Source organism: Plecotus auritus (genome assembly GCF_963455305.1).
Source record: "Plecotus auritus genome assembly, chromosome: 8".
NCBI lineage: Eukaryota > Metazoa > Chordata > Mammalia > Chiroptera > Vespertilionidae > Plecotus > Plecotus auritus.
This window is the reverse complement of record NC_137782.1, coordinates 94,652,541-94,676,012: the sequence shown is the minus strand read 5'-3', so window position 1 is coordinate 94,676,012 and position 23,472 is coordinate 94,652,541. Positions and strand designations below refer to the sequence as shown.

The 23,472-nt window shown below is 49.0% G+C and overlaps 1 protein-coding gene across 2 annotated transcripts in view; it reads right to left on the bottom strand.

The window, feature by feature from the left end:
• GNAS (GNAS complex locus) overlaps positions 1–23,472 on the bottom strand; it is a gene marked incomplete at its 5' end in the record, with an annotated part of 58,384 nt that overhangs the window by 23,349 nt on the left and 11,563 nt on the right. The window contains 2 exons of one of the 2 annotated variants that reach the window (XM_080683082.1): positions 20,395–20,886; positions 21,139–22,552. The exons of the other annotated variant lie outside the window; for it this stretch is intronic. Of the exons in view, the coding sequence (XP_080539208.1) occupies positions 20,395–20,886; positions 21,139–22,552 (1,906 nt within the window). Of the gene's footprint in view, positions 1–20,394; positions 20,887–21,138; positions 22,553–23,472 lie in introns of those variants that run through there. 2 annotated transcript variants of the gene reach the window in all.

Sequence of the window (23,472 nt, the reverse complement as noted above, 5' to 3'; positions counted from 1 at the left end):
CAACCAAAGCGGTTGATCATTCTCAAACAGCCTGGCAATTAGCTACTGCCTCAGTTTGGAATAAGAGAGACCATGACGGGGCCGTGGTGCCATTTGCCTTCGCAGCTGAAACCCCCTCTCCATCTGCTGTTGGTAAACCCAGAAGTAGGCAATTAATGTGACAATTAGTCACACATTTAATTCATCTAGAAACGTAGGTACCTTTTTATCTGTGTGTGTTTTGCCCACACACATTTAAATTGAAATAGAAAACGTGTCCCTGAAGTTTGGCCCCGCTACTTCCGAGTTTTATTTTGGGGGACAGCCCAGGGCATAAAGGCAAGGCTCCCGGTGAGGGTGAGGATGGCTTCCTCCTTTGCAGGTGCCTGCACTCAAGCCCCATCCCAGGTGGACTTCCATTTGGCCTATGTTTGGTCAAAATGCAGTGTTTGCTGGGGAGCGCTCACAGCATGCTCCCTGGCCTGTTAGCCCACTTAACACCAGCAGGGCCCAGATGGCTTTCTAAGGTTTTTGCCGACCTCTGGAAGTTAGGAGGAGAAAGTTATTCAGCCAAAGTATCAAACATTTGCAGCCAGCCTGGGGATCAGATGAAAAGGAGATGTTTTTATGAGCTACAGGCTTCAGCCCTGCCCTGAGCCTCTCCCGGCTCTGCACCCGCCCAGGGCTGGGAAAGGGCCACTGCCCACTTTCTTGAACATTCCTGACTTTAGGTCGGTGGCTTTAGTCTCTGCTACCATCTCATATTACGGCTCCTTTTGTGCTAATTACACCGAAAAAAATGGAAAGAATGTCACTGACTTTACAAAGAACACAAAGCAGGCTTGCTTTAAACACGAAATATAGCCCATTTCTTTGTGAAGCAGACAACTCAGCCTTCAAATCCATTGCAGATGGCCAATTCACTTATTAAGACCCAGGTGACCGAAGGGCTCAGCTCTCGGGAGGACAAATTAAAAAGGTGTGTTGCTTCTGGGGGTCATTTACATAAAATGAAAAGATCTGACTAAGGGCCAGAACTTTTCTCCTCTCCCACCCCAAACTTAATTTTAAATTAAGATCTGCCCCAAAACAACAACAAAACACCCCCAAACAACAAAAAAGCCTTGCCAATGATGGCAGGCCAGCTCACAGTGTGAGCGAGGGAAGAACTAGAGGCTAAGGACCAGCAGCAAGTAGCACTGGAATAAGCACGTAAAAACACACACACACGGAATGAAAAGGAGTCTCACTGAGGCTGCTCTCCACTAGGAAGACAGGGTGGGGAAGGGCCCAGCGGGTTATGGAGGACACTCCTCCTGCCTTCTATTCTATGAAATCCTCTAAGGTTAACAGGTGAACAGCAGCAGCGCGAAATGCCTTCTTTTCCTAAGAAACGTGAAATCCTGAATTGCTCGCGATGAAATCATGCTACAGCTGTGACCCTCAGGGCTGACTATGGACGCCTGCTCAAGTGACAGGTGTGTCCGATGTGTGCCCAGCTTGGCTGAAATGGCAAAGCCTAACTCAAGTTTTCCCACCCAATTAACTGGTGGGCACTCTGGAGCCAGCCAGGAACGGGCCTTTGCCACACAGAAGACCATGTGTGCTCAGCTGTCAACAAAAACGGCAGCCTAGGGGGAGAATAGAGGCTCTTCGGTCTGAAGAGAACAAGAAAATCAAGACAGGGGAAGGCAGGGGAGAAAGAAAGTGGGAGCCAAGATAGCTGATCAGGACCAAACCCTTCCAGGTTTTGAAGCAAACAGGTCTATCCTATAAGCGGCTTTTGGAGGATTTTAGCAATCGAAGCAAGTCCGGGATTCTAGGAAATGTGCCACCACCAAAATTGGTCTTATTAGAGGAAGTGGCACGAAGCTAGAGCGCAGAGTCTAATCCGTAGCACACTAATTACACCTATTTTTATCCAGGGTTGCAGTGACCTAACACCAAGAACCAAAAACTCTAGGAAAGGAGCCCTTCACAAAAGCAAGACTGGAGAACCTGAGGGATGGGGCCACAGGGCAAAGGTCACACTGAGTCCCTGGGTCCAACCAGGGGGAGAAGTCAGGTGATGTTTGAGGGGCCTTGGCAACAGGGAAGGGAGGCCAGTGGGGCCCTGAAGTAAAGCTGGGGAGTCCTGCTGTGACAGCAGCGTGCTGGTCGCAGGGCAAGCCTGAGAGGTCAAAGGCCAGCCTGAGCAAACGCTGAGGCCCACAGGTGTCCTGACTGCGAGGGGCCAGCGGCTGGGCTGTGGGTGGAGCCGAAATGGGTCCCAGGAAGCTTTCCTGGGTCCATCCCATCCCCACCCCGCAAAGGCCCTGGCAAGATGGTGAAAGGTAGAGAAGAGCCCAGGGGGTGCCAAATCCCCCACTTTGGAGATGGCTTCCAGGAAGATGATGGTGAAGGTGCCCACCAACTCCCGTCAAGCACTGCTAGGGTTCTGCTTCCTTATTCTGAGATCATCTCCACCTTCTGAGTTCCAAGACTTTTTATTTTTTATTATTTTAAGTCTTCACTGTTGAAAATATTAGATGTCGCCTTTTAAAAATCTGAGTTCTGGGGCTTTTTAATAATTGTACTCCCTGGAGCTGCTTCCAAAACCTCCCTAGCTGTGCAAGGACGTGGATGTAAAACGTAGTTGGGACCCAAAGCACCTAATCTGCAAGTTCAGTGAACACTCTGCCCATCTGACGCACAACCATTAAAAGCATCCCAAAGTCAAGAACAACCTGACCCTAAATTCCTGCCGTGGGGTTACTAACCCTGGCCTCAGGGGGCACCCGAGCAGGGCAACTGGAAGTCATTCTGGGCTTTAAAAGTGAGTTCTTCCCTGGCTTTCTGTTAATGCACCACAGCGATCCCAGGCACATCATTTCAGCGAGTTGGGATGAGTTAGCTGAGTGTAAGATGTGAAAAAATCCCAAACAAATGGTTGACCCGCAGTGTTTCATGTTTTAATTTTAGATAGAAAATACCTTTGTATTTTGTTTACCCTGCACACTTTAAAATGTATTAAATAAATGTCTGTTCCTCAACCTGGCATAACAACTATCTTTTAGATGCACTGGGGGTACAGAGGCAGAGAGGGGAACTTCGTAAAAAAAGGGGGGGGGACTAAAGAATAGAACTCTACAACAAAAAATTCAGTTTCTAATGAATGCTGTAGAAGGGATTTTGAGAGGAAGATCTGTGCATAATTTCTAAAATTTGTAAAAAGTAAAACCCAGAGGAACAAAACCTGTCACTTATAGTGGCAGCCCCAGACCTGGTCCCTGAGGTCCCGTGGCTCCTCGGGAGGGCGCCTCCGGCCGCTCCGCCTCCGGCTGCTCAGAGGGGCTCCTAATAACTCTAGGTCGTCCCTTTTGGCCTTTTCCCCTAAAGTTCTCGGTCTGTGGAAACACATTCCCAAGGCTCTGGGACAGTGACACAGGCATAAAGGCTGAGGTGGTGGCTGGAGTCGAGCACATACATGGGCCCGCCTGCAGCCGGGAGGTAGGGTTGAGAAGCAGCCCCTGCTTTGGGCTGAGCTGTTTGCAAATGGAAATGAAGGGCAGGAGATGGAGGACCGGAGGGAGAGGCCCAAAGCTCCAGGATCTAAAATGGAGGACTAGGGCTGAACTGTAGGGCGGCCTAGGCGCGAAGATGGAGGGCAGCTCAGGGGCTAAGATGGAGGACGGGCGCGAAGATGAAAGCACCACCTCGGGCTTGAACTACAGACGTCCTGGTCCTACCCTCTGGACACAAATCTAGACACTGAAGGCGTGGTCGGCCCCGAGAGCCGCCGCCCTCGGAGACCCTGGAAGGCATATCTGGCTCCAGATGGAGCAGAGGGGGCGGGCACAGGTCCCTGCGCCGCCGGGTCACCAGGCCGGGCCCTGGCCTCCCGGAGGGGCTTGGGCTCCCGGTACGCACATTGAAGAAATGAGTGGACGAACGAACGGATGGAAATGCCCGGTGGAGGCAGACTCACCGCCCGGCGGATCTCGTCCTCCCAGCTGCGGACAGGAGCGCTGCGAGCTAAGATGCTACTAGAAAGGCAAAAGCAAACGGCTATTCCGCGCCTCACTCGGCCGGGGCCGCAGGGACTTATCAGTAAGGAGAAATGGGTGCATGTCACCAAGGACTGGGATCCCATGCGCTCTGCCAAGTTGGACACCATCTAAGATGAGGTAAACCTCACAGCTGCCGGTGGTCAAACATCTGAAAAATGAATTCATGACAACTGTTTTCATTCGGAAGCATGGTTTTCCTCAATTAGGCGCGCCATTTTATGCTAAGTTCCCATTAAGCACTTCCCAACAACCTTTTTTCCTGAAGCACCACCCGACCCCTTTCCCCCCGGCGATGCTCCAGTGTCACAGAGGCCCGTTTTATAAACATACTGTGAGTCCCTTTCCTCGACGGTCAGAACAGTAGCTCCCCCTGCACCCCACCGGCCTCTCGCCGGCCATTCTGCTCCGTCTGAAAGCAATACAAATTGAGCTCAAATCAATTAGCAACACATTTCTAACTCTGGGCCTTGGGAAGGTGAACTTTTCCTGGAGGAGAGAAGCTGAACCTGGAGAACAAATGGAAGCATGGCAACCTAGCAAACCGCCTCCATCTCCGTGGGCCATGTTGTGTTTGGGTTGTTGGTTTGTTTTTTAAAAAGGCAACACTTGGGAGAAGGGGGTCCCACCACAACAAATGAGGCCAAGACTGATTTTGCTGTTCACTCTTCTCCAGCCCGAGAGAGGCATGTGGATGACATGTCCAATCTCAGAACCCCTGCACAGAGCAGTCCACATGGTCCCAGAATCTCCCTCCTCACTGCCCCTCCCTTCCTCACTGCACAGAATTACCGCCCCTTCTAATGAACATGCCCAGGAGAATAAAACTTATTTTTCCAAAGTGGGGGAAGGAAGGAAGGGAGGAAGGAAAAAACAATGCCTATCTCCTGGGTCTGGCTGGAGCCAAATTCTGGAGGCCATCAACCTGTCCGCCTCTAAGGATTTCCTACCCATCAGAGCGTGCATGTGGTGTACAGTGTCTGCCTGCAGCTTTAGGATTTGCTGTGTTTCCTTTCGAGTCATTATCAAATAAAAAAAAAATCCATGAAAGACTGGATTTTTTTTTTTTTTTAACGACAAAAAAGTCCACTGTGTGCCAAAGTTCTTCAAACTATTAAGTGGGGTAAGGCATGTGAAAACACTTGGGAAATCAGGTTGTGCAAGAAGGGGGCTTATTACTAATTTAAACAAAAAACAAAATGGAATGATCATTTTAGGATCAGGAGAGGGACATTCACAGAAGCTGTAGGAGATAGGGCAAGGGTCAGGGCTCAGCAAACAATGGGGAAGGGAACCAGGGGCCTCTTCCCTAGCAAACACACCGGCCTCCCAGTCCCTCTCCTACTCAGTGGGCTCCTGGAACCAACATGGGACCCCAGGGGGCAGTGGGATGGGGAGATGGCACCCCGGGCTTGCACTCCTCCTCCAGGCCACACTCAGCCTGGTCCCTCAGCTGTGCTGGCCGCTAGGCCTGATGCTGGCAGGCCTTCAGCCTCTGCCTGGTGCAGCCTCCATGACTTGCAACTTGATCCTGCCTTCCAGACTAGAAGTTCCTAGAGGGCAGGAACCCGGCTGGTGTTGAGAGCTAAATTTAGCAAAGATACTCTTTCTCCCTTTCTCTCTCTTCTTTTCTTTCCTTCCTTACAAAGAATTTAGTCTCTGTGTTTATTTATCTCTTACGAGACAAATGCACCTTCTTCTCTCTCTTTTGACAATAAAGACCTGGCTAAGGGGAATTGGTTTGTAACCTCTTAATAGTTCACAAGAATGCTGGGATTTCCAAAGTTCAGAGAAGGAAAAAGAAAAGAAAGGAATTGAGATTCCTGCCCCATTTTCCCACCCCAGTGCAAGGACTGAGCAGGTGAAAGAACCATGAAATGGAGAACATGGGCAGACCTTGAAGGAAATCAGTGTGTGTGTGGGGGGGGGGGGGGGGGGGGAATGGGGGGCGGGGGGCGGTGAAGACCTAAATACCAAAATGTTTGCATGCCATAGTTAATACCTTCTTTAGAAATATCCATCCATCTGGGTCAAGAAGAAGAGATAAGGAGAAATCAAATCATGGCAGGATGAGGGTAGGGAATTTCCTGTAATATTATAATGTAATTTAAACAAATACAACTTCTGAAAAAAGAAGGGAATGGGGCCAGGGGAACAATGGGACACAGATTCTCAGTCCCAGGCAAGCAAAAAGTGGGCAGCTTGGCCCCCACTGGGAGACCCTGAGTTTTAAGAGGGCTTGATTCCCTATGAAGAAAAGATGCGTGTGTAATGGGGGGTGGGTACTGGCAAACAAACCCACCTAATAAACAGATCAAAGCCCTCTGTTCCCCCCCAAAGCACAGAATAGGATTGGTGTTAAGGCTAACCCGCCAAAGGCCCAGGGCAGGATAAAACCTCAACCTGAGATAATAAGATACAGGCTTCCCCCCAAAAAACAAACAAACAAACAAAAAAAACAAAAAAAAACACACACAACAAACAAACATGGGCCTTTTTTCATTTTGGGCTTCTTAATTTCATCTAGAGAATTCTAAGTGATCCTACTTCCTGTGAGCTGCTCAGCTCTCTGCTGACCTCTGGTGGGAGAGGAGGTCTCCTGGCCCAGAAAACGTGTTAGAAACAGGGGTGGCCCACCTGCCCAGCTTCCCCAGCAACCCCCAAGAGCCAAAGGGACAGCTGCAGCGGGTGTTGTGGTCAGTGGCCTTGGTCAAGATTCAGGACTACAAACTGAGTGGGGTGGAGAAGAAGGAGAGCAAGGGAGGCTTTAAAGAGGCCCAAGAACATTATGGACTTAAGGAAAGAATGTTGGAATGAAGTTTGTCAACTTAAAGAATTTTAGTAGCAGGGTTGGGGGAAGCTTTTACCTGAAGTTAATGTTTTATTAGGTTTCTTTGACTTTTCAACTATATAAGATGGGAGAAAAGGTATCTAAGAATGGATGGAGGGTAAGTTTCACGGGACAGGAATAAGTTGCCATTACAGGACGCTGAAAGCTTCTCAAATAGACAATGTCATGATCTTACAGTTGCAGCAGAGAGGGGAGGGAAGTGGGATGGAAAGAAATGGCAAGGATGCCTGTTCTTTCTGGAACCAAGGACCTCTGCCCAGCCATCAGCTCCAACTTCCCCTGCACTGAAAAGTTGGTCTAAAGAAGGCAGAAGTGACCTACTCAAAATGCAGGCTGGGCCGGAGAGGAAGGGTGGGGGTCCCATTCTTAGCCAGGAAAGACCCTTCTGAAAAGACTGCCCCCCTGCACTGCTGGTTTCAGCACTGAGGAGTAGAGAGATACTGAGAAGGGAAAAATGAGAACTAGCCCTGAATCTCAGAGACCCTGAAAACCCCAATGATGTTCTTGGAAATGAGCAAACAGTAAAGGATTCATCCTCAGCCAGTACCTTCTCTGTAAAAAAGCACTAATAACCACACACAATCCTACTCCCTCCCCTCCCTGCATCTTCCCAGTTTGCATCAAATGCTATCTCCTCCAGGAAGGCTCCCTGGGTTTTCCTGCCCACCTTTCGGTTTCTTTCCTAGCCCTCCATTGGGGTGGAATTATTAATTATTTATATAAAGGACAAAAAATTGGCCTAAGAGTCCCTGCACAGTGTCACTTTTGAAAGGATGCTTTCAACAAGAGTGGGGGTAGCATACCTGTGCTAGTTCAACTTTCCATAAGCAAATGAAAGTTTTAAAGTGAGAAGGATATATTTTTCATATGAGGAAAGCTGGGACCCAGAAGACAGAGCCATTTGCCTGAGGTCTCTGAACTGCGGAGTGTGGGCTGGCATTTGGAGGTCACTGACTGAGTGTTGTCCTGCACTGGCTCAGGTTTACAGAGCCACTAGTCAAAGTGACGGAATTTGTCCCCAGAGATCAATTGCTCAACTGAAAACTCTTTCAAACTCACCCAGGGCCTGGGCAGTTGGCTGTGTCCTGGGGAGAGGATTAGGGGAGGGGGACGCAGAGCAAGCCTGAGGCGCCAGCAGACTGAGTTTACAGCCAGGCTCTCAACAGTGAACACCGAGCGCCATCTGCCAGCCAACTCTGAGCAGCCTGGCTCATTTTATTGTTTTTACTTCCCAGCCCTAAATAGTTGGTGTTCTCATCTCTTTCCCTAAAAAAAAGTATTTCCTGCTCACCCCCCACCCCAGATAAGCATCTTATTATTTTTTTAATCTCAAGAGAGAAAAAAAAATGGAAAAGCAAGAAAGAAATGAGGGAATTCCTTAGGGGGCTGGTTTCTGCTCCCCCACTTCTGTGCCCAGTGGCCCTCCGGCGGGCGGGAGCACAGCCCCTCTTCTCCACCAAAGGCAGACGGACTGATGGTCTTTTTCCAGACCCTGTGTCCTGGCAGAATGACAGATAGGCTCCAAATTTTGAGCCCATCTTAGTACCTGAAGTCAGACCCTACCTCTGGGGAATCAAGGTTTTAGGGCCAAGAGAGAGAGGGAGGGAGAGAGGGACCTGTGTACCTAAGAGTCAGGATAAGATGCCTGCCTGTGTGCCTGTGGAGTGAGTAGGGGCCTCGGTCCAGAACCCCCTTTCTCAAGCCTGTTCACCTGCTCACCTGGGCCATTACCTCTTTATGCAAAAAGCTGACCACAAACCCCACACATTTAAGTCCCTGCACTAACCATGGCAGAATTATCCCAAAATGGAGCACTGTCAACATGTTTAAGAATAACTGGCTTTTCTGGATGTCACTTGGCAAATTCATGGAATTCTTGGTTAGAGGGCTAGATTCAACCAGGTCCCAGGAATGAGAACTCCTAACATGTAAGCCAGTGCTCTCTTTCCACCATCCTAGACCCTCAGGAAAAGTTGGGGCTCCCCACTCCATCCCCCACTAGGACAACATAGGAAGATAGCAAGGAATAATCACCATAAGCTCACCCCATGCCAAACAGCCCTGATATAAGTGATTTCCTAAGACCAGTCCAGAATGACTGGATCCCATCAGGAAAATTTCCAAAGGGAGCCCTCTTTCGAGTGTCCATCTTAAAACCTGTCCTGGCCGTTGGTGTGCAAAACAAAAGTGACCTGCTATACTTCCCTTGTAGCTGCTAAAAGGGAAGAAACGAAGTCACATAAATGTTTAATGGTAAACAGCTATTAGTTTTCTGACAATCCAACTTTCAAAATCTTCCCCTAATGTTTGCCATTTGTTTTGGGATTGGCCCGGAGCCTTCTAAACATTTCCTTGGAAGGATGCACTTGGTCCCAGACAAAATGTCGAAATCAACATTCAGTAAACACCCCTTGGGTAATTTCGAGGATTCTGCAATAAGGAGTTATTAGTTAGAGGAAACCTTGCTTAGCTGAACTTGGAACATTTTAAAACATATTTCTAATTTAACACATCTAATACATAACATCAAACTACCTTGCCATAAAAAAAAAAAACCCTAATAGTAAAAGCTAAAGTGTTTAAATTCATAATAGATGTCTGAAGTGTAGTAGGCCTCTCGCCGCCCCCCCCCCCCCCGCCCCCCGCTAGACTTTGCAATTAACTTAAAGGCCACAAATTCTAAATTCTCCAAGAAAAAAAACTTTAAAAATAAATTAAATCTCTGATGAATTTGTAACATCTGAAGGTTTTATGGAAAAACCAGATAGGGACAAAAATGTAATGTTTTAGGCTCAAAATATAATAAAGAAGCAATCTAGTCTTCTTCCGTAATGATTACTTGGGAGAGAGGCTGGGTAGGTGCACGTTGAGGGGTTAGACAACTGTTTAAAAGTGAAATCATGACTTAGTCCAGTTATGATTATTCCAAGGTATTAGCTATAGTATGTGCCCTACGAATGGGGAGGTGTCCCCCATCCTATTAAAGACCAAGTGCAAGACTCCTGATCAGGAAATGTCCTTGGCACAACTATGTTTTATTCCTGAAAGATCTAATGTTGCCTTTCTCAGTACAGTCACCAAAAGGCAACCTTTCCACTTACCCTCCCAACCCACACCTGCAAGGTAACTTCCTGCCTTGAGAAAGCCACTGCTCAGGGTTATGGGTCACCTCCATGCAGTGGGCTGGCTCCCTATGGTACTGGGACCAAGGTGACTCAGCTGATGGGGCCTACAACCTTGTTGCTGGTATGTACACATTGCCACTACAAGGCTCTGTTGGTGCCTGTGAGCCTCATGCAGGGTGGGCCCCACTGCAGGCTGACCTGTTCCCAGTCCTTACAACCTTGGCACCCTCCTCCATGATGCAGAGTCAACGAATTCAGCGCACAGAGCAAGGACTCCAGCCTGCTACAAACCCCACCCTCTGAAGCCCTAAAAGGTGGATGTGATCACCTAATGGTTAAAATCTACTTCAGCCCTGTTGTATCCTGACCCACTGATTAGCTACAGGGTTGTCTTAGTTAATCAGAGTCTTAGACCAATTCATTATTTGCTTCCCTAGAATAATTTCCTTTTTTATCCTAGTTTGGATCATCCTGGTCACCTTCTTTTCTGAGATTTCTGGAAATTACTTCTACCCAGGAATGCAGGATCACCAGCACTAGAATAAATGCTTCATGCCAGTTACTGTACTGACCTTAACAACCTTTCCTCTGAAGATGACTTTTCCTTTTTAAGGGGTTGGTGGTATGACATGTATCATTGCTCCCTTTCCCAGAATTCAATATTGATAATGTTAGGGCAGTAGTTATCAATTACAGATTATTTTGACCTCCAGGGAACATTTGGCAATGATTAGAGAGAGTTTTGGTGATCACACTGTGTGTGTATGTAGTGGGGCAGGTTTCATGTGTGTATGCATGTGTGTATGTGCATGTGTATGCACACACACGTGTATGTGCATTGTGTGTGGGCACGCAAACGTGTCGGCATGTGCATGTGCGTGTGTATTTTGTATGATCATGTGTGCATGTGAATATGGGTGCATGTGCACATGTGCATATCTGTATGGGCTTGTGTCTGTCCATGTGTGTGCACACATGTGGCGTACATATGTGTGACTGTGTGTGCACATGTAGGCAGCGCACATGTGTGCGTGCACATATTTTGTATGCTTGTGTGTGCATGTGAATATGCATGCAAGTGTGTGTATGCATGTGTGCGCCCATGTGTGTGCACATGTGTGTGCACATAGGTGTAAATGTTTGTGTCTATACATGTGTGCATATGTGTACATGTGTATGTGTCCATATGTGTGTGTGTGTGCACAGTGGGCACAGGCACATGTGTGTGCATATTTGTGTGTATGAGTCCGTGTGTGCGTATCTGCATACTTGTGTGTTCACATGTGCATTTGTACGTGTCCATGTGTGTGCATGCAGGCACATCCATGTGCACACATGTGCATATTTTATGTGCTTATGTGTGCATGTGAATATGCATGCATTTGTGTATACGTGTGCACTTGTATGTGTTCACATGTGTATATGTGTGTGCATGTGCATAGGCGTGCATATTTGTGTCCACACATGTGCGAACGCGTGTATGTGTGTACACGTGTATATATTTGAGTGCCTACGTGTGCGCACATGGGCACGGGCACATGCATGTGTGCGCATATCTTGTGTGCTCATGTGTATGTGTGCGCACATATCTGTGTGTACGTGTTCATGTGTGTATATGTGCAGATGGGCATGTGTATATGTGTGCATACTTGTGAGTGCATAAGTATGTACATATGGGCACGTGGACATGTGTGTATAAGGGCATGTGTACATTTGTATTTCTATGTGTGTGCAAATTTGTGTATGTGCTTGTGTGTATACACATCCATATGAGTGCATATGTATGAATATGTGCATGTGTGTATGTTTTGGGTGCTCATGTATATGTGTGCCCGTGAATATGTGCGCATGTGTTGGTGTGTGTTCATATGCATGCATGTCTGTATTCACACGTGTCTGTCCATATGTGTATGAGTGCATGCACATGTGGGTATGTGCATGTGTGCACATATTTGCATATATGTGTACTTGTGTGTTCATATTTTGTGTGCTCACATGTATGCATTTGTGTGTGTGTCCTTATGTCAGTGCATATGTGTGCCCGTGTGCATGTGTATATGTGTGCATGTGTATATGTGTGCACGAGTGTGTATGTGCATATGTCCATGTGCTCATATTTGTGTGCATATTTGTGTGCTCGTGTATGTGTGCATGTGAATATGTGTGCGCATATTTATGTGTACTTGTGTGTGTTTGTGTATATGTGCACATGGGCGTGTGTATACTTGTAAGTGCATATGTGTGTACACTGGCGTGTGCATATATGTTCATATGCATACATGTGTGCATTCACACCTGTCCGTCCATATGTGTATGTGTGCATTCACATGTGGGTATGTGCATGTGTATATGTGTGCATATATGTGCTTGTGTGTTCAATTTTTATGTGCTCGCATGTGTGCATTTGTGCATGCCCATGCACATGTGTGCATGTGTTTTGTGTGCATGAGTATATATGTGCAGGTGTTCATATTTTGTACGTGCATATTTGTGTGCTCATGTGTGTATATTTGTGTGCATATGTATGTGTACATGTATGTATTTTGTGCACACACATGTGTGTATGTGTGTATATTTGTGCATATATTGCACATTTGTGTGCGCTCATGTGTATGTGCATATGTATGTGTGTTTGTGTTGCATCTAGTGGGTGGAGGTCAGGGATGCTATAAACACCCTATAGTGTACAGGACTGGCCCCATGATTAAATGTGGTGGAGCCACTGTGGAGGACCTCTTTGTTAGACAGAGTCCGCTCAAATGCTACTAAAATCCCAGCACAGAGCCAGCCAACAGGGAGAGATGACAGCTTAAAAAGAAAAGGCTGGGTCTGACTAAAGTTTTGGGGCTATGAAACCCCGGTTTTGCACTGGGGGTCATGGGAGTAAAAGTGAAGTGGGATTCTCCCTGCCTTGCTGGTTCCTCCCCTCCCTTCTCATTCCTACCATGGCTGTGACAGGTCTCCTCTACCTTATCCCACCTCACCATCTAGTGGCCACCTGCAATATCAACTCACAGTCACCATTTCTGGGCCCTTGGAGAGTCAGTCACTAAAAAACTCACACCTGAGGTGGGCAGTGGACTGGAGGACCCTGGAGGGAGTGTGTGATTTTATGAATAAGCTAAGTAAGCATCTTGTAGGCCTAGAGACCTACACAGAGAATGGCTGCAAGGAATTAAGATGGACACTTTCTAAGATTTCAGAAGGCCATGAAGGCCCCAAAACTCAAGGTGCTAATGACAAATAAACTTTGACTTTTGGACCCCACAGGGCTTCTGCCTAGGTCCTTAGGACATGTAGGAGTAGCATCTATAAGCATAGATAAGAAAATGGCACCCATTTAAAAGGATGTGTTCAGATGGTCAAGTAATTTAAGTACCTGTATCTTGTTAAGTGATTCTGTCTAACCTTAACAGGTTGGTGGTTTTTGTTTGTTTGTTTTCAATTGAACCCATAAGCTACTTTTATAGCTAAAGAAGCTGAGGCCCAGGCATATGGTCCCAGAGGTTGGGGTGCTGGCATGGATACCTGCTGAGAGCAGGCCCCTCATTTCATTTCTTGTGGCAGAGCACTGGCTAGCAGCCCTTCCTGGTGCTGGGCCACATCACAGCGCGTGACTTCAGTTTTTGTGAGTCATTCATCCTAAGCCTTAGTCTTTTCGGAAATCCCACAGCTGCAAACTTACCTGGATGCAGGTGCCCTGTTAAAAAAAATCTTCACAGTCATTTGCACATCAGCAGGCAGTGTGATGAGAGGCAGAAGTGTTCAAATAGGAAAGAGGAGAGAGGTGATGTGGTCTTTTGACTCAGGGGAGAAGCAAGAGCTGGACGATTAAACAGAGGCTCTCACTGCCCAAGTTCATAGTTCCTTCTAAAAATCCATTCTCAGCATGACACCCAGCCTGTGAGAGCTTAACTGTGGGTACAAGACATTTCCTTCCCATTATCAACTCATTAAAGGAAGTTTAAGTTGCCGACTTTGTCCCACACATGAAATGTGTGTGACAATGTTGGAAATGCTGACTGACTCATCATAAATTCAGGATCAGATAACAATTGGTACCTTTTTACCTCTCTCCTCGCCCCAAATTGAATCATTAAGGAACATTTAGTGAAAGCTAATGTTCAACTTCTGTGGGCAGAACTCCATGACTCGAAATGCTCATGAACTCTCCTGAGGTTTAACAAATTACTCTGCAATGCAATTTGGGATTTTCGCTTTAAGTGAGTAAAATGGAGCCACCCTCCCTTAATTGTCACTGCTCTGTCACAGATCAGTTACCTAACATCCCTCCCTTATTACAGCCCCAGTAGCTGCCTGTGCAAAACAGCTCGGATCATCCTAACTGGATGATCGGAGCCCAGAGAACCCTGTCTCCATTGAGCGTGATGGTCAACCACACTTAAAAGTCCAACATTGCATTTTCGTGTTGTTCCCTACCTTCTTCTTGGCGGTCTACTCCTCTTCCATTCCAAAGGGCTGGCCTTTTCCACCATGTGGCTGTCCGGAAGGAAACTGGAAACTAAAGACAATCTTTTTTTTTTTTCTTGCATGTGTAATAAGCATAGAGCAATCTGCACTCAGGTCCCAGGGCTCGACCCCAACACTGATTTGATTTATAGAAAGGGTCTAATAAAAAAGAGGTGGCGGGGAACCAGGGCCGGGTGACACTTTTTCAGGACAAGTCAAAAAAGTTCTCTCATCCTTGCTTGGCCACGCCACTCACCTGAGAGTGACTTTACACAATCACCAATTTGATAAGGTGTCATCTGTCTATTGCTTGGGCTCACCTTTGTTTACAAAAAGTGTCCAAAGAGTGTATCTGAAACTGAGAGGCAGAACAAGTGGGTACCCGGACTCTTCGAACTTAGCAGTGATCAGTCTCACGGGGAATACAGAAAACAAAACACAACAAAAACCTCACTGGGAGCAAAAGAGTTGAAAAGGAGAAGTAAATTTCTAAAAATGCTGGTTGCCATTCACTGGGCACTTCCCCGTGCAGGCCCTGGGTTGGGGACACCTTCTTGAGACTCCTCTCACTCTAGGGTAACTTCACTTCTAGTCTCTGGCCTTCTTTTTAGAGGCATGAAGGGCAATGACATCTCCTCCCTACCTCGAGGCTGGCAGGCCAGTGCAACTCGGGCCTCTCAATTGCCTTCCTCACTTTCCTGAAGGTCTCCTGCCCAGGGTGACCACAGGCCAGAATAGGGCTCTGATGGGACAAAGACCCTTTCCATCTAATTCAATGAAATCCGTTAAGGTGGGTGTTAGCAGGGCCAGTGTCTCAGAGTCCCTGTTACTGGAGGGCCACCAGGGCTGGAGAGGGTTAATTAGACTGACTGACTAATGCAATTAGTTCTCTTCTGGACCACCATTGATGGTGGGGACCCTGTTGTATCAACTGACCCTGCCCTTTGTTTGGAAAAGTGCTCCATCACCTGATAAATTTGATTTTAAAATGGACAACTGTCAGGTTAATTTCACATTCTACTGGGACCCGGGAGAACCGCACTTGGCCCCTGGTAAAAGAAACCAAGAAGCACAGAGACCAATTTTCATCGGCTGTCACATGCTTCCTAAAAGTCACCCGATGCAAAGATTTTAAGAGGCGTAATATTGCTGGGGGTGAGGGGTTTGTTTTATTTGGTGGGGAAATCAATTCTAAAAAGAAGAGGCATTGCCAGTATGGAAAATTTCAAATCTAGTCAATTAGGTTATCTTCCTAAAAAGAAATTTATTTTCTTGCTTAATACCGACCTTCCTGCATAAAAATCAAAGGTGATTTCTAAGATTATGCACTGACTCTCACTAAGCAGGAATTAGCCCTTACTAAAAGGGAGAAATACTTTTAAAAAATCACTCTGAAGGACTCTGAGCAACAGTTATTTTAATAGGGTCATTAGATCCAAGGCAGGCTTCTAAATAGTCTATTATACCAGAACACTAAAAATGTAAGGAAGCAATGCATAAAAACAACTTCATTTTAAAATTATTATTATTTTTAGTGGAAACCTGAGTCAGTAGGAAAGCTTTAGATCCTGAAGAAAACCACAGGGGGATTTTAAAAAGACTCAAAAGAAAACCTGCATTTAAAAGAAAAAGAAAAAGAAAAAAAAAAAAAAAAGCCCAACAAATAAGCTAAGACTGCAGTGTTGGCTGATGAGCTAAAGCAAATGGTGGAAACTGGATATCACCATAGCAATGACAGGTGTCTCTGGAATGGGGGAGCTCGCGTTTCACATACACTCCATGGACATTTATAACCAGGAATCTGTCAGGCTTTGGCTGTAAATCAGAAAGCAGAAGACTGCTGGTCACCTGTCATCTGACAAGGGATTTTAAGAGCACACAGTACACTTGCAATCATGCTGTACATTTAATAATGTGATACAGCTACTGCCACGTTTTTGGATAAGCATGGATTCCTTCACTTACCTTACAGTCCTTGAGCAAAAGTCCCTGACATTCAATCTCTGATTTGCCTATGAAATGGGGTCCTAGCATGTTTTTATTGCCCAAGGCTGTTTCAAAGGACAAATGTGACTCTATGAAAGGCTTTTAGAAATACAATGAGAATGTGTTGTCCTTATGCGGAATCATTGCTGTGACTGGTTACTAAGAACTCCAGGGCCATTGTGTATCCTCTTCTTTGGGATCAGCAGGGGACACACAAAACAGCTTCATACCAGTTTTTCATGGTATATAGAATGTGGATAAATTATAAAATTTAACCTACCTGGTTAGGAAAAAACACTGTTTTTTTTTTTAAGAGAAATCTAGGGGAAACTGGATTTTAAAAGACAGGAAACAACTTCGGCCTTTGAGAAGCACAATATACTATGGGGAGACAGAGGAGGGAAAATAATAAAAGTCTCTCTTAATTCTAACAATGTTGTGGCCAGATAGGCCATATCCTTTCCATGGCACCAAAAAGCTCAGTGGAGGCATTTTGAATACAGAAAAATGGGTGTTTTGGGGGGGAAAAATGCCTCTTGCAAGATGGCTGCAATGCAGCACTGTTGCACCTGGTGGCTGGTAGCATAAATAAATCATCAATTAATTGAGACTCACTGTATAAATGAAGCATCATGGCAGAATGGCCATTAGTACATAGAGCGTTTTGTCTGCACAATTTTAATAAATGCAGCAGCTACTAAGAAATTCTAATATAGCAGCCCCTTCAATTCTTAAGACATGAGGAAATTTAGGTTCCAAAAAATGGTAAAGCCACCAAAATTATCCAAAAGGGCAACAGAAACATGGAAACAGTCTATTATTGGACAGTGTTGAATAAGAAAAAGGCTTCAACACTTTAGATATTCTAGAATTCTAGTCATGTTATTGATTCTTTCTACCTACCTACCTACTTATCTTTTCTCCTTTAAGATTCCCTGAATACAGCAGAGGGAACATAGTCAATAATATGATAATAACTTTGTATGGTGATAGATGGTTACTAGGCTTTTTGTGATGATCACTCCATAAGGGATATAAGTGTCAAATCACTATGTAGTACAACTGGAATTAATATAATATAGTATGTCAACTATCAGGGTTTTTTTTAAATCCCTGTAACGTTAAGCTGTTCGGGCAATAAAAACACAGAGTACATATACACAAATGCACACACACATTTTTAAAGCCACAGATGAATCTGCATGTCACAAATTCAGAGCCACATCAAAGGATGGACATTTGTTCTGCATTTTCAGTGGCAGGAAGATGGATGTCTTGTTTTATGTGTTAGGAATAGAATATTAGTAAAAGGCTTGTTCTAAATATAAGGCCTCATTCTCCCAACTCTCCCCCTCCCCAGTGAGTAGCTCAGACCCAGATGGGGTACCTCTCTTGGCACTTGGGCAAAATGAAATCTGGAGAGAAACTATAAGCCTGGCTATCTGAATTTAGGTTCATGCTACCTGTGGCTGAGGTTTGGTCTGCTGGACCACCACCCTGGAAGCAGAGCCAGGATGATGGCAAATTTCCTGTGATTGAGGTTAACACCTCACCCCCCCCCCAATATAAAACAAGGGTAACTTCTAATATTCTTAAGACTCCACCTCAGACATAGACCATTTGCTAGTGGGTTGATGTTTGTATCATCTATGGCATAAGCCTCCAGTGCTGATTTGAGTGGACTGTGCTCCCTGCTCTGCACCCACCCCCCCCACCCCCCGCCCGCTCAAATAGAGGACCCAAGACATTTCACAAATGAGGCAACTGAGGCCCCAGAAGGCAAGGGACACTGCCCACTAGGAGCCAAGTGCACACTGTAACTGACTCTCCTGTCTTTACCCAATTGTGTCTCCCTTCCCCATCATGGGCTTGCTTCCCAGAGCTATGCTTGGAATATTGAAATGGGACTGTTGTGGCAAAACCAGCTGTTTGCAGGAAAACAGTGCACTGTCATTTGAGGCTCAGTGGCTTTAGTGCAGTGGGACATCTGAAATTTAAGCTCCCTCTCTTCTCTATGTTCTTGGGAAAATGATGATGTCATTATCTCTATGGGTGGGCATAAATGACCATCACATTTAACACTGTGATTTGTGAGAGAAGCACATCACAACAGCATACAGCCATGTCCATGATGTCATTAATTAAAACCAGGACACATTATAAAGTGCTTAACAAACATTTAGCAAAGTCTTAGAAATGGTGATCTTCAAATCCCTTGGAAGGTTTTAGAGAATAAAATAAAGAAATTCACTTTGGAATTTTCACTTAAGCCACACATACAGACCATTGCTAATTACTGCTTTGATTAACTGTGGCACAAAGAGTCAACACTCCAGATTTGAGCTAAAGGAGTCTTGAGGAGGCAAAGGGGGTGGAGACTGGGAGGGGCCAGGGAAGGACTTGAAGATAGGGGAGGGGTCTTGTTGTGGTAGAAGATGTGCCTCCCCCACCCCCGGAAAGGGAAGGGGGCAGGCAGAGGGCCCCCAAAGGTACCCTTCTAATATGATTATGAACACAAGACCTTTTTAATTTTTTTCAATCACCAGCCCATTTGCAGAGGATCTTACCTTTGAGCCTCTTTGCCCCCAGCTAAAGCTGCCTGAAAAGATTCACATGCAAACATTTACAGATTTCACAAGTCATAGTCAATTTTATCACATTTTGTCCACACACTTAAAATACACTCGGAGCATTTTAAAAAATGATTTATTTTAATTGCATTTTTAAACACGATTGCGGTCCACTCCCAACGCACCCCTCTTTTAACTAAGCCCCTCCTACTGCATGAGTGTGAAAGTGTAAATGATTGGCTTACCTCGGGCTCGTCCGTAGGGGAAGGGGGGGTGGGGATTATTTCATGTTTTTAAAACAGCCACGCCCACCCCCTCGGAACCAACCCCGTGTGGTTTGGATCCAGACTTGCCTAGAGCAGGTTTGCGTGCTTTTCCCTCCCCCATCCCACCCTCCCCCCACCAGGTGAGCCGAGTGTGTGCAGAATACCGAACTTAGGTGTGCAGCCCCTGACGCCCCAGATACCTGAGTGTCTGGTTTTTCAACCGTAAAGGCGGGAGGGTTTGGCGAAGGAATGAGAAGAGAGGAAACGCTTAGCGCAAAGGGAAAAAAGAGAGAAAGACATATAGAAAAAAAGGTTATGGAGGCCATCAGGAGGCGGCCCCCTTCCCCTGAGCGAGGTACCCAACATATTACCCAAGATGTCCCACAGCCTTCTCTCCGCATTTTCCGTGCCGCCCGCTGCAGAGTGCCAGCTCACAGGTACCATCAGAGAGTGCGAACGCGTAAAGTTTTTGCCCGCGCCATGGCGCACAACACAAGACAGCCCATTCCCCGTACAAGTACACAGTCGGCGGGTAATTTGGGGGTGCCAGGGATGGGAACTGGGGAACACTTTAGCGCATATCATGCACAGGCGGACACAATATGGACACCAACACACACCAACAACAAGCTGTCTGAGTTCAAGCAGCCGTGCCAGGCGAGGCGGGGCGCGCCTTTCCCAACGACCCCAACCCACCACGGCCACAAACAGCTTAGCTGGGAAACCCCGAGGCCCCTCCCCGGCAGTTCCTGGCTCACCTGAGGCCCCCGCCTTTCTTGCCGTCCCCCACCCCAGGATTCCGGGTCGTCCTACGGTCGCTGGCGCTGGTTTGTCCAGCTGGAAACGACCCCCAGTGTTGTACACCATCTTTTTTTCTCCATGGAGGGCATATACTCCGGCCACCCAAGCCCACCCGAGACCTCCGCCCCCCACTCCCAGGGCAAAGTTAGGGCCTTTACTGGAACTTCCTAGCAGGCTCTTGTGGCCTTTGCCCAGCCACCCTCCTCCCGCCACTAGGCCCTGAGCCCCACGGGCAACCCTTCCACCCTTTCCCGGGTCCCGGGCGGCCCTGCTCCCCACGGGCAGAGTCCGCCGCATTACCTAGAAGCAGCAGGCGGTGCGTACACATGTAACCCATCTTCTCCTCCTGTAGTTGCTTGTCGATGAGCTGGCTGTGTTTCTTCTGTTCGCGCTGCTGGGCGAGCTGCTCCTGGATTTCCTGGCGCGTCGGTCTGCGCCTCTCCACCATGGGAATCGTCGTGACCTTGGGACTGTGCGGGGCTCCGGGCTGGGCGTCCTCAGGTTGGCCGAAGCAGGCCCCGAAGGTCCGCTCGACGAAGTTGCGGAACAAGTTACGCTTCGGCTTTCGGCGGCGGCGGTGGCGATTTCGCCTTGGCTCCCAGCAGACGTAGCATCCGAAGGTCCCATTGTCGGACTCATCGCTGCTGCTGACCGATCCTCCGTCGTCGCGGCCCCGCTCGGACCTGGCCCGCCAGGCATACGTGCGAGCAGGTTGCGGAGTAGGCGGATCGGCAGCCTGGATCTCGGGGCTGGGGGGTCTAAGGAAACGGGGGTTGGGACGGGCTCCGCTGGCTGGGGTTGCCCAGGCAGCAGACACGGCTCGGGCTGCTTGGGCTGCTCGGGCTGCTCGGGCGGCGCGGGCAGCTGGGTTATTTGGACCATAGCAGGAGGCTGGGGCTGCCCAGGCAGCTGCAGCATAGGGGACTGGCCGGGGGGCAGGAGCGGGCCGGGCGGTGAGAGCGGGCCGGGCGGCGAGAGCGGGTCGGGCAGCGGGAGCTGCCCCGGCGGCGGGAGCTGCCCGGGCGGCGGGAGCTGCTCGGGCGGCGGGAGCTGCCGGGGCGGCTGGGGCGGCTGGAGTGGCTGGGGCGGCTGGCGCTGCTGGCGCTGCTGGGGCGGCTGGCGCTGCTGGGGCGGCTGGTGCTGCTGGGACATCTGGAGCTGCTGGGACATCTGGAGCTGCTGGGGCAGCTGGAGCGACTGAGGCATCGGTGGCTGCCCCGGCGTCTGGAGCTTCGGCGTCTGGAGCTTCGGGGGCGGCAGCAGGGGCCCCGGCGGCAGGAGCTCGGTCTTGGTCTCCGGGAGAAGGGAGTTTGTCTCCCTCTGCGGCTGTGGCTGTGGCTGTGGCTGTGGCTGCGGCGGCTGAGCTTCCTTCCATCTCGGCTGCTTCGCCTTCAACTGGGGGTCTCTCTCCCTCTGCTCGCTCTTTCTTAACTGGGGCTCCGGAGACCTCGATGGGCGGGCTGTCAAGCGCGATTGGGGGGCTGTCCATGTTGACGGGAGCGTCGTCGACCCCAACGGGGGCGCTACCAATCTCGAGCTGGGGTCCGGAGATCTCCATTGGGGGGCTGTCGCCCACGAAGTGTGGAGGAGCTCTGACAGCCTCTCCGGATGTGCTGACGATGGCTCCTGGGACCCAGAGGGGGGGCTCGTTCGCGGCGGGAGCGAGGAGGATCGCACTCGGCTCCGCGACTGCCGCGAAGTGACTGCCGCCACCGTCGTGGATTTGTAGGATAGCTCGGGGGAGCCCAGGGGGTGGGCTGTCGTCCCCAAAGGCTGCTCCATCAAACGCAAATGGCATAGCCTCCTCAGGGGGAGGGCTGCAGTTTCCGCCGCAGCCTGCGTAGGCAGGTCTGAGGACTTGGGGCTCCTCTGAGGAGGCGCTAAAGACCCCCACAGCCGGGCCTCCTGGAGCGAGCTCTGAGATCTGCAAGAGAGGCTGGCTGCACTCTCCCTGGGCAGGCTGCTCACACTCGAAGGGCATGGCTTCTTCGGGCGGAGGGCTGTAGCTTCCCAGGTCTGGTCTGGCCTCACTGCTGGCTCCGGGCTCCACGAGCGCTGGGCTGATGGCCAGGGGGCCTGCATGGGCCCCCCTGGTGTCTGCAGGCTGCCCCAGGGCAGGCCAGAAGCCTCCCACGCTGGGCTGCTTGACCTCGAAGGGCATGGCTTCCTCGGGAGGTGGGCTGTAGCCTCCATGGGCTCCAACTTCCGGGACTGCCTCGCTCTGGAAGTTGGGTCTGGAGGCCTTTGGAGGTCCACAGGCCTCGCCTTCAGTCTCGATGGGGATGGGCTCCCTGGGAGGCGATTTGGTCTCCATTTCTTCGGCTGCGCCAGGCCCAGCACTGGGGGCAGCTGCCCCTGAGGCCTCCAAAGATGGTTGCTCGGGCTGTTCCTCAAGTTCAAGGGGGATATCGCGTTGTCCTGACATATTATTGCCGTAGAGGCAGTTGCACATGCCCATAACACGGTGGCGGCCTCTTAAAATAAATTTGGGGCCCCGTAAGACGGAGCACCCAACCAAACTAGGGTGAAAAAAATATTTTCCAAAAAAAAAAAAAATTACCAGCCAGACAGTTCTTCAACCTCACTTTCCAACCCCTGTTGGTCTGGGGGTTCAGGCCCTCAAATCCTAGACTGTGGTAGAAGCAACTCTATTGTTGCTGGTGGAGTCTTAGTTCCTTCCTAGCTACTTTTTATCTCCTCAGGCTGCTCATGTCCCCCTCTTGACCTACCCTTGTCCCCCTCCTCAGTCTCTGTCTCTGTCTCTCTGTGTTCTCCAGGACAGCCCCGCCTGTTTGGATCTGAGGAGCGTGTCGATTCGGTCCGAAAGTCGCACGTAGTGCTCTCTCTCAGCCACCAGAGGACGCCGGCCGGGTGTCCAGGCAGCTGCAGGAGCCGGCTTCTGTCGCCGGGAGCCCCGGCCTTGGGGTAAGGGGGCGACGAGTGCAGGCCTCGCAGGGATGTTTTGGCTCCTCCACTCCTCTCCCGGACTGATTTGGAGTCTATCTCCTCTCTTCTCCCCTGGCCAGAGAGAGAGCTCTCCTGCGTTGTGGGACACGTGACGCAAGACGTGGGCCCGGGATGCTGGAGCGCAGGAACTGAAACCCTCCCTCCCAGACGCCACTGACTCTCCTTGGAGGGAGGGGGGAACTGCATGAAGGTTTCATAACCCCAAAAAACTCCTGAGCCCGAGTCGCAGCCCCCAGCTCTGAGCAGCCTTCGATCCTGGGTCCCAAATCCGGAGCACAAGGCTTTAGGAAGGGGGCGAGTGCGCGCGCGAGGATGCGACAGGTGGTCGTGAGCCCACCGATGGAGAGGACAGGAGGCAAAGGGCAAGGGGATGCTGAGTTTGTGTACACAATTTGTTTTTAAAAAGCCTTG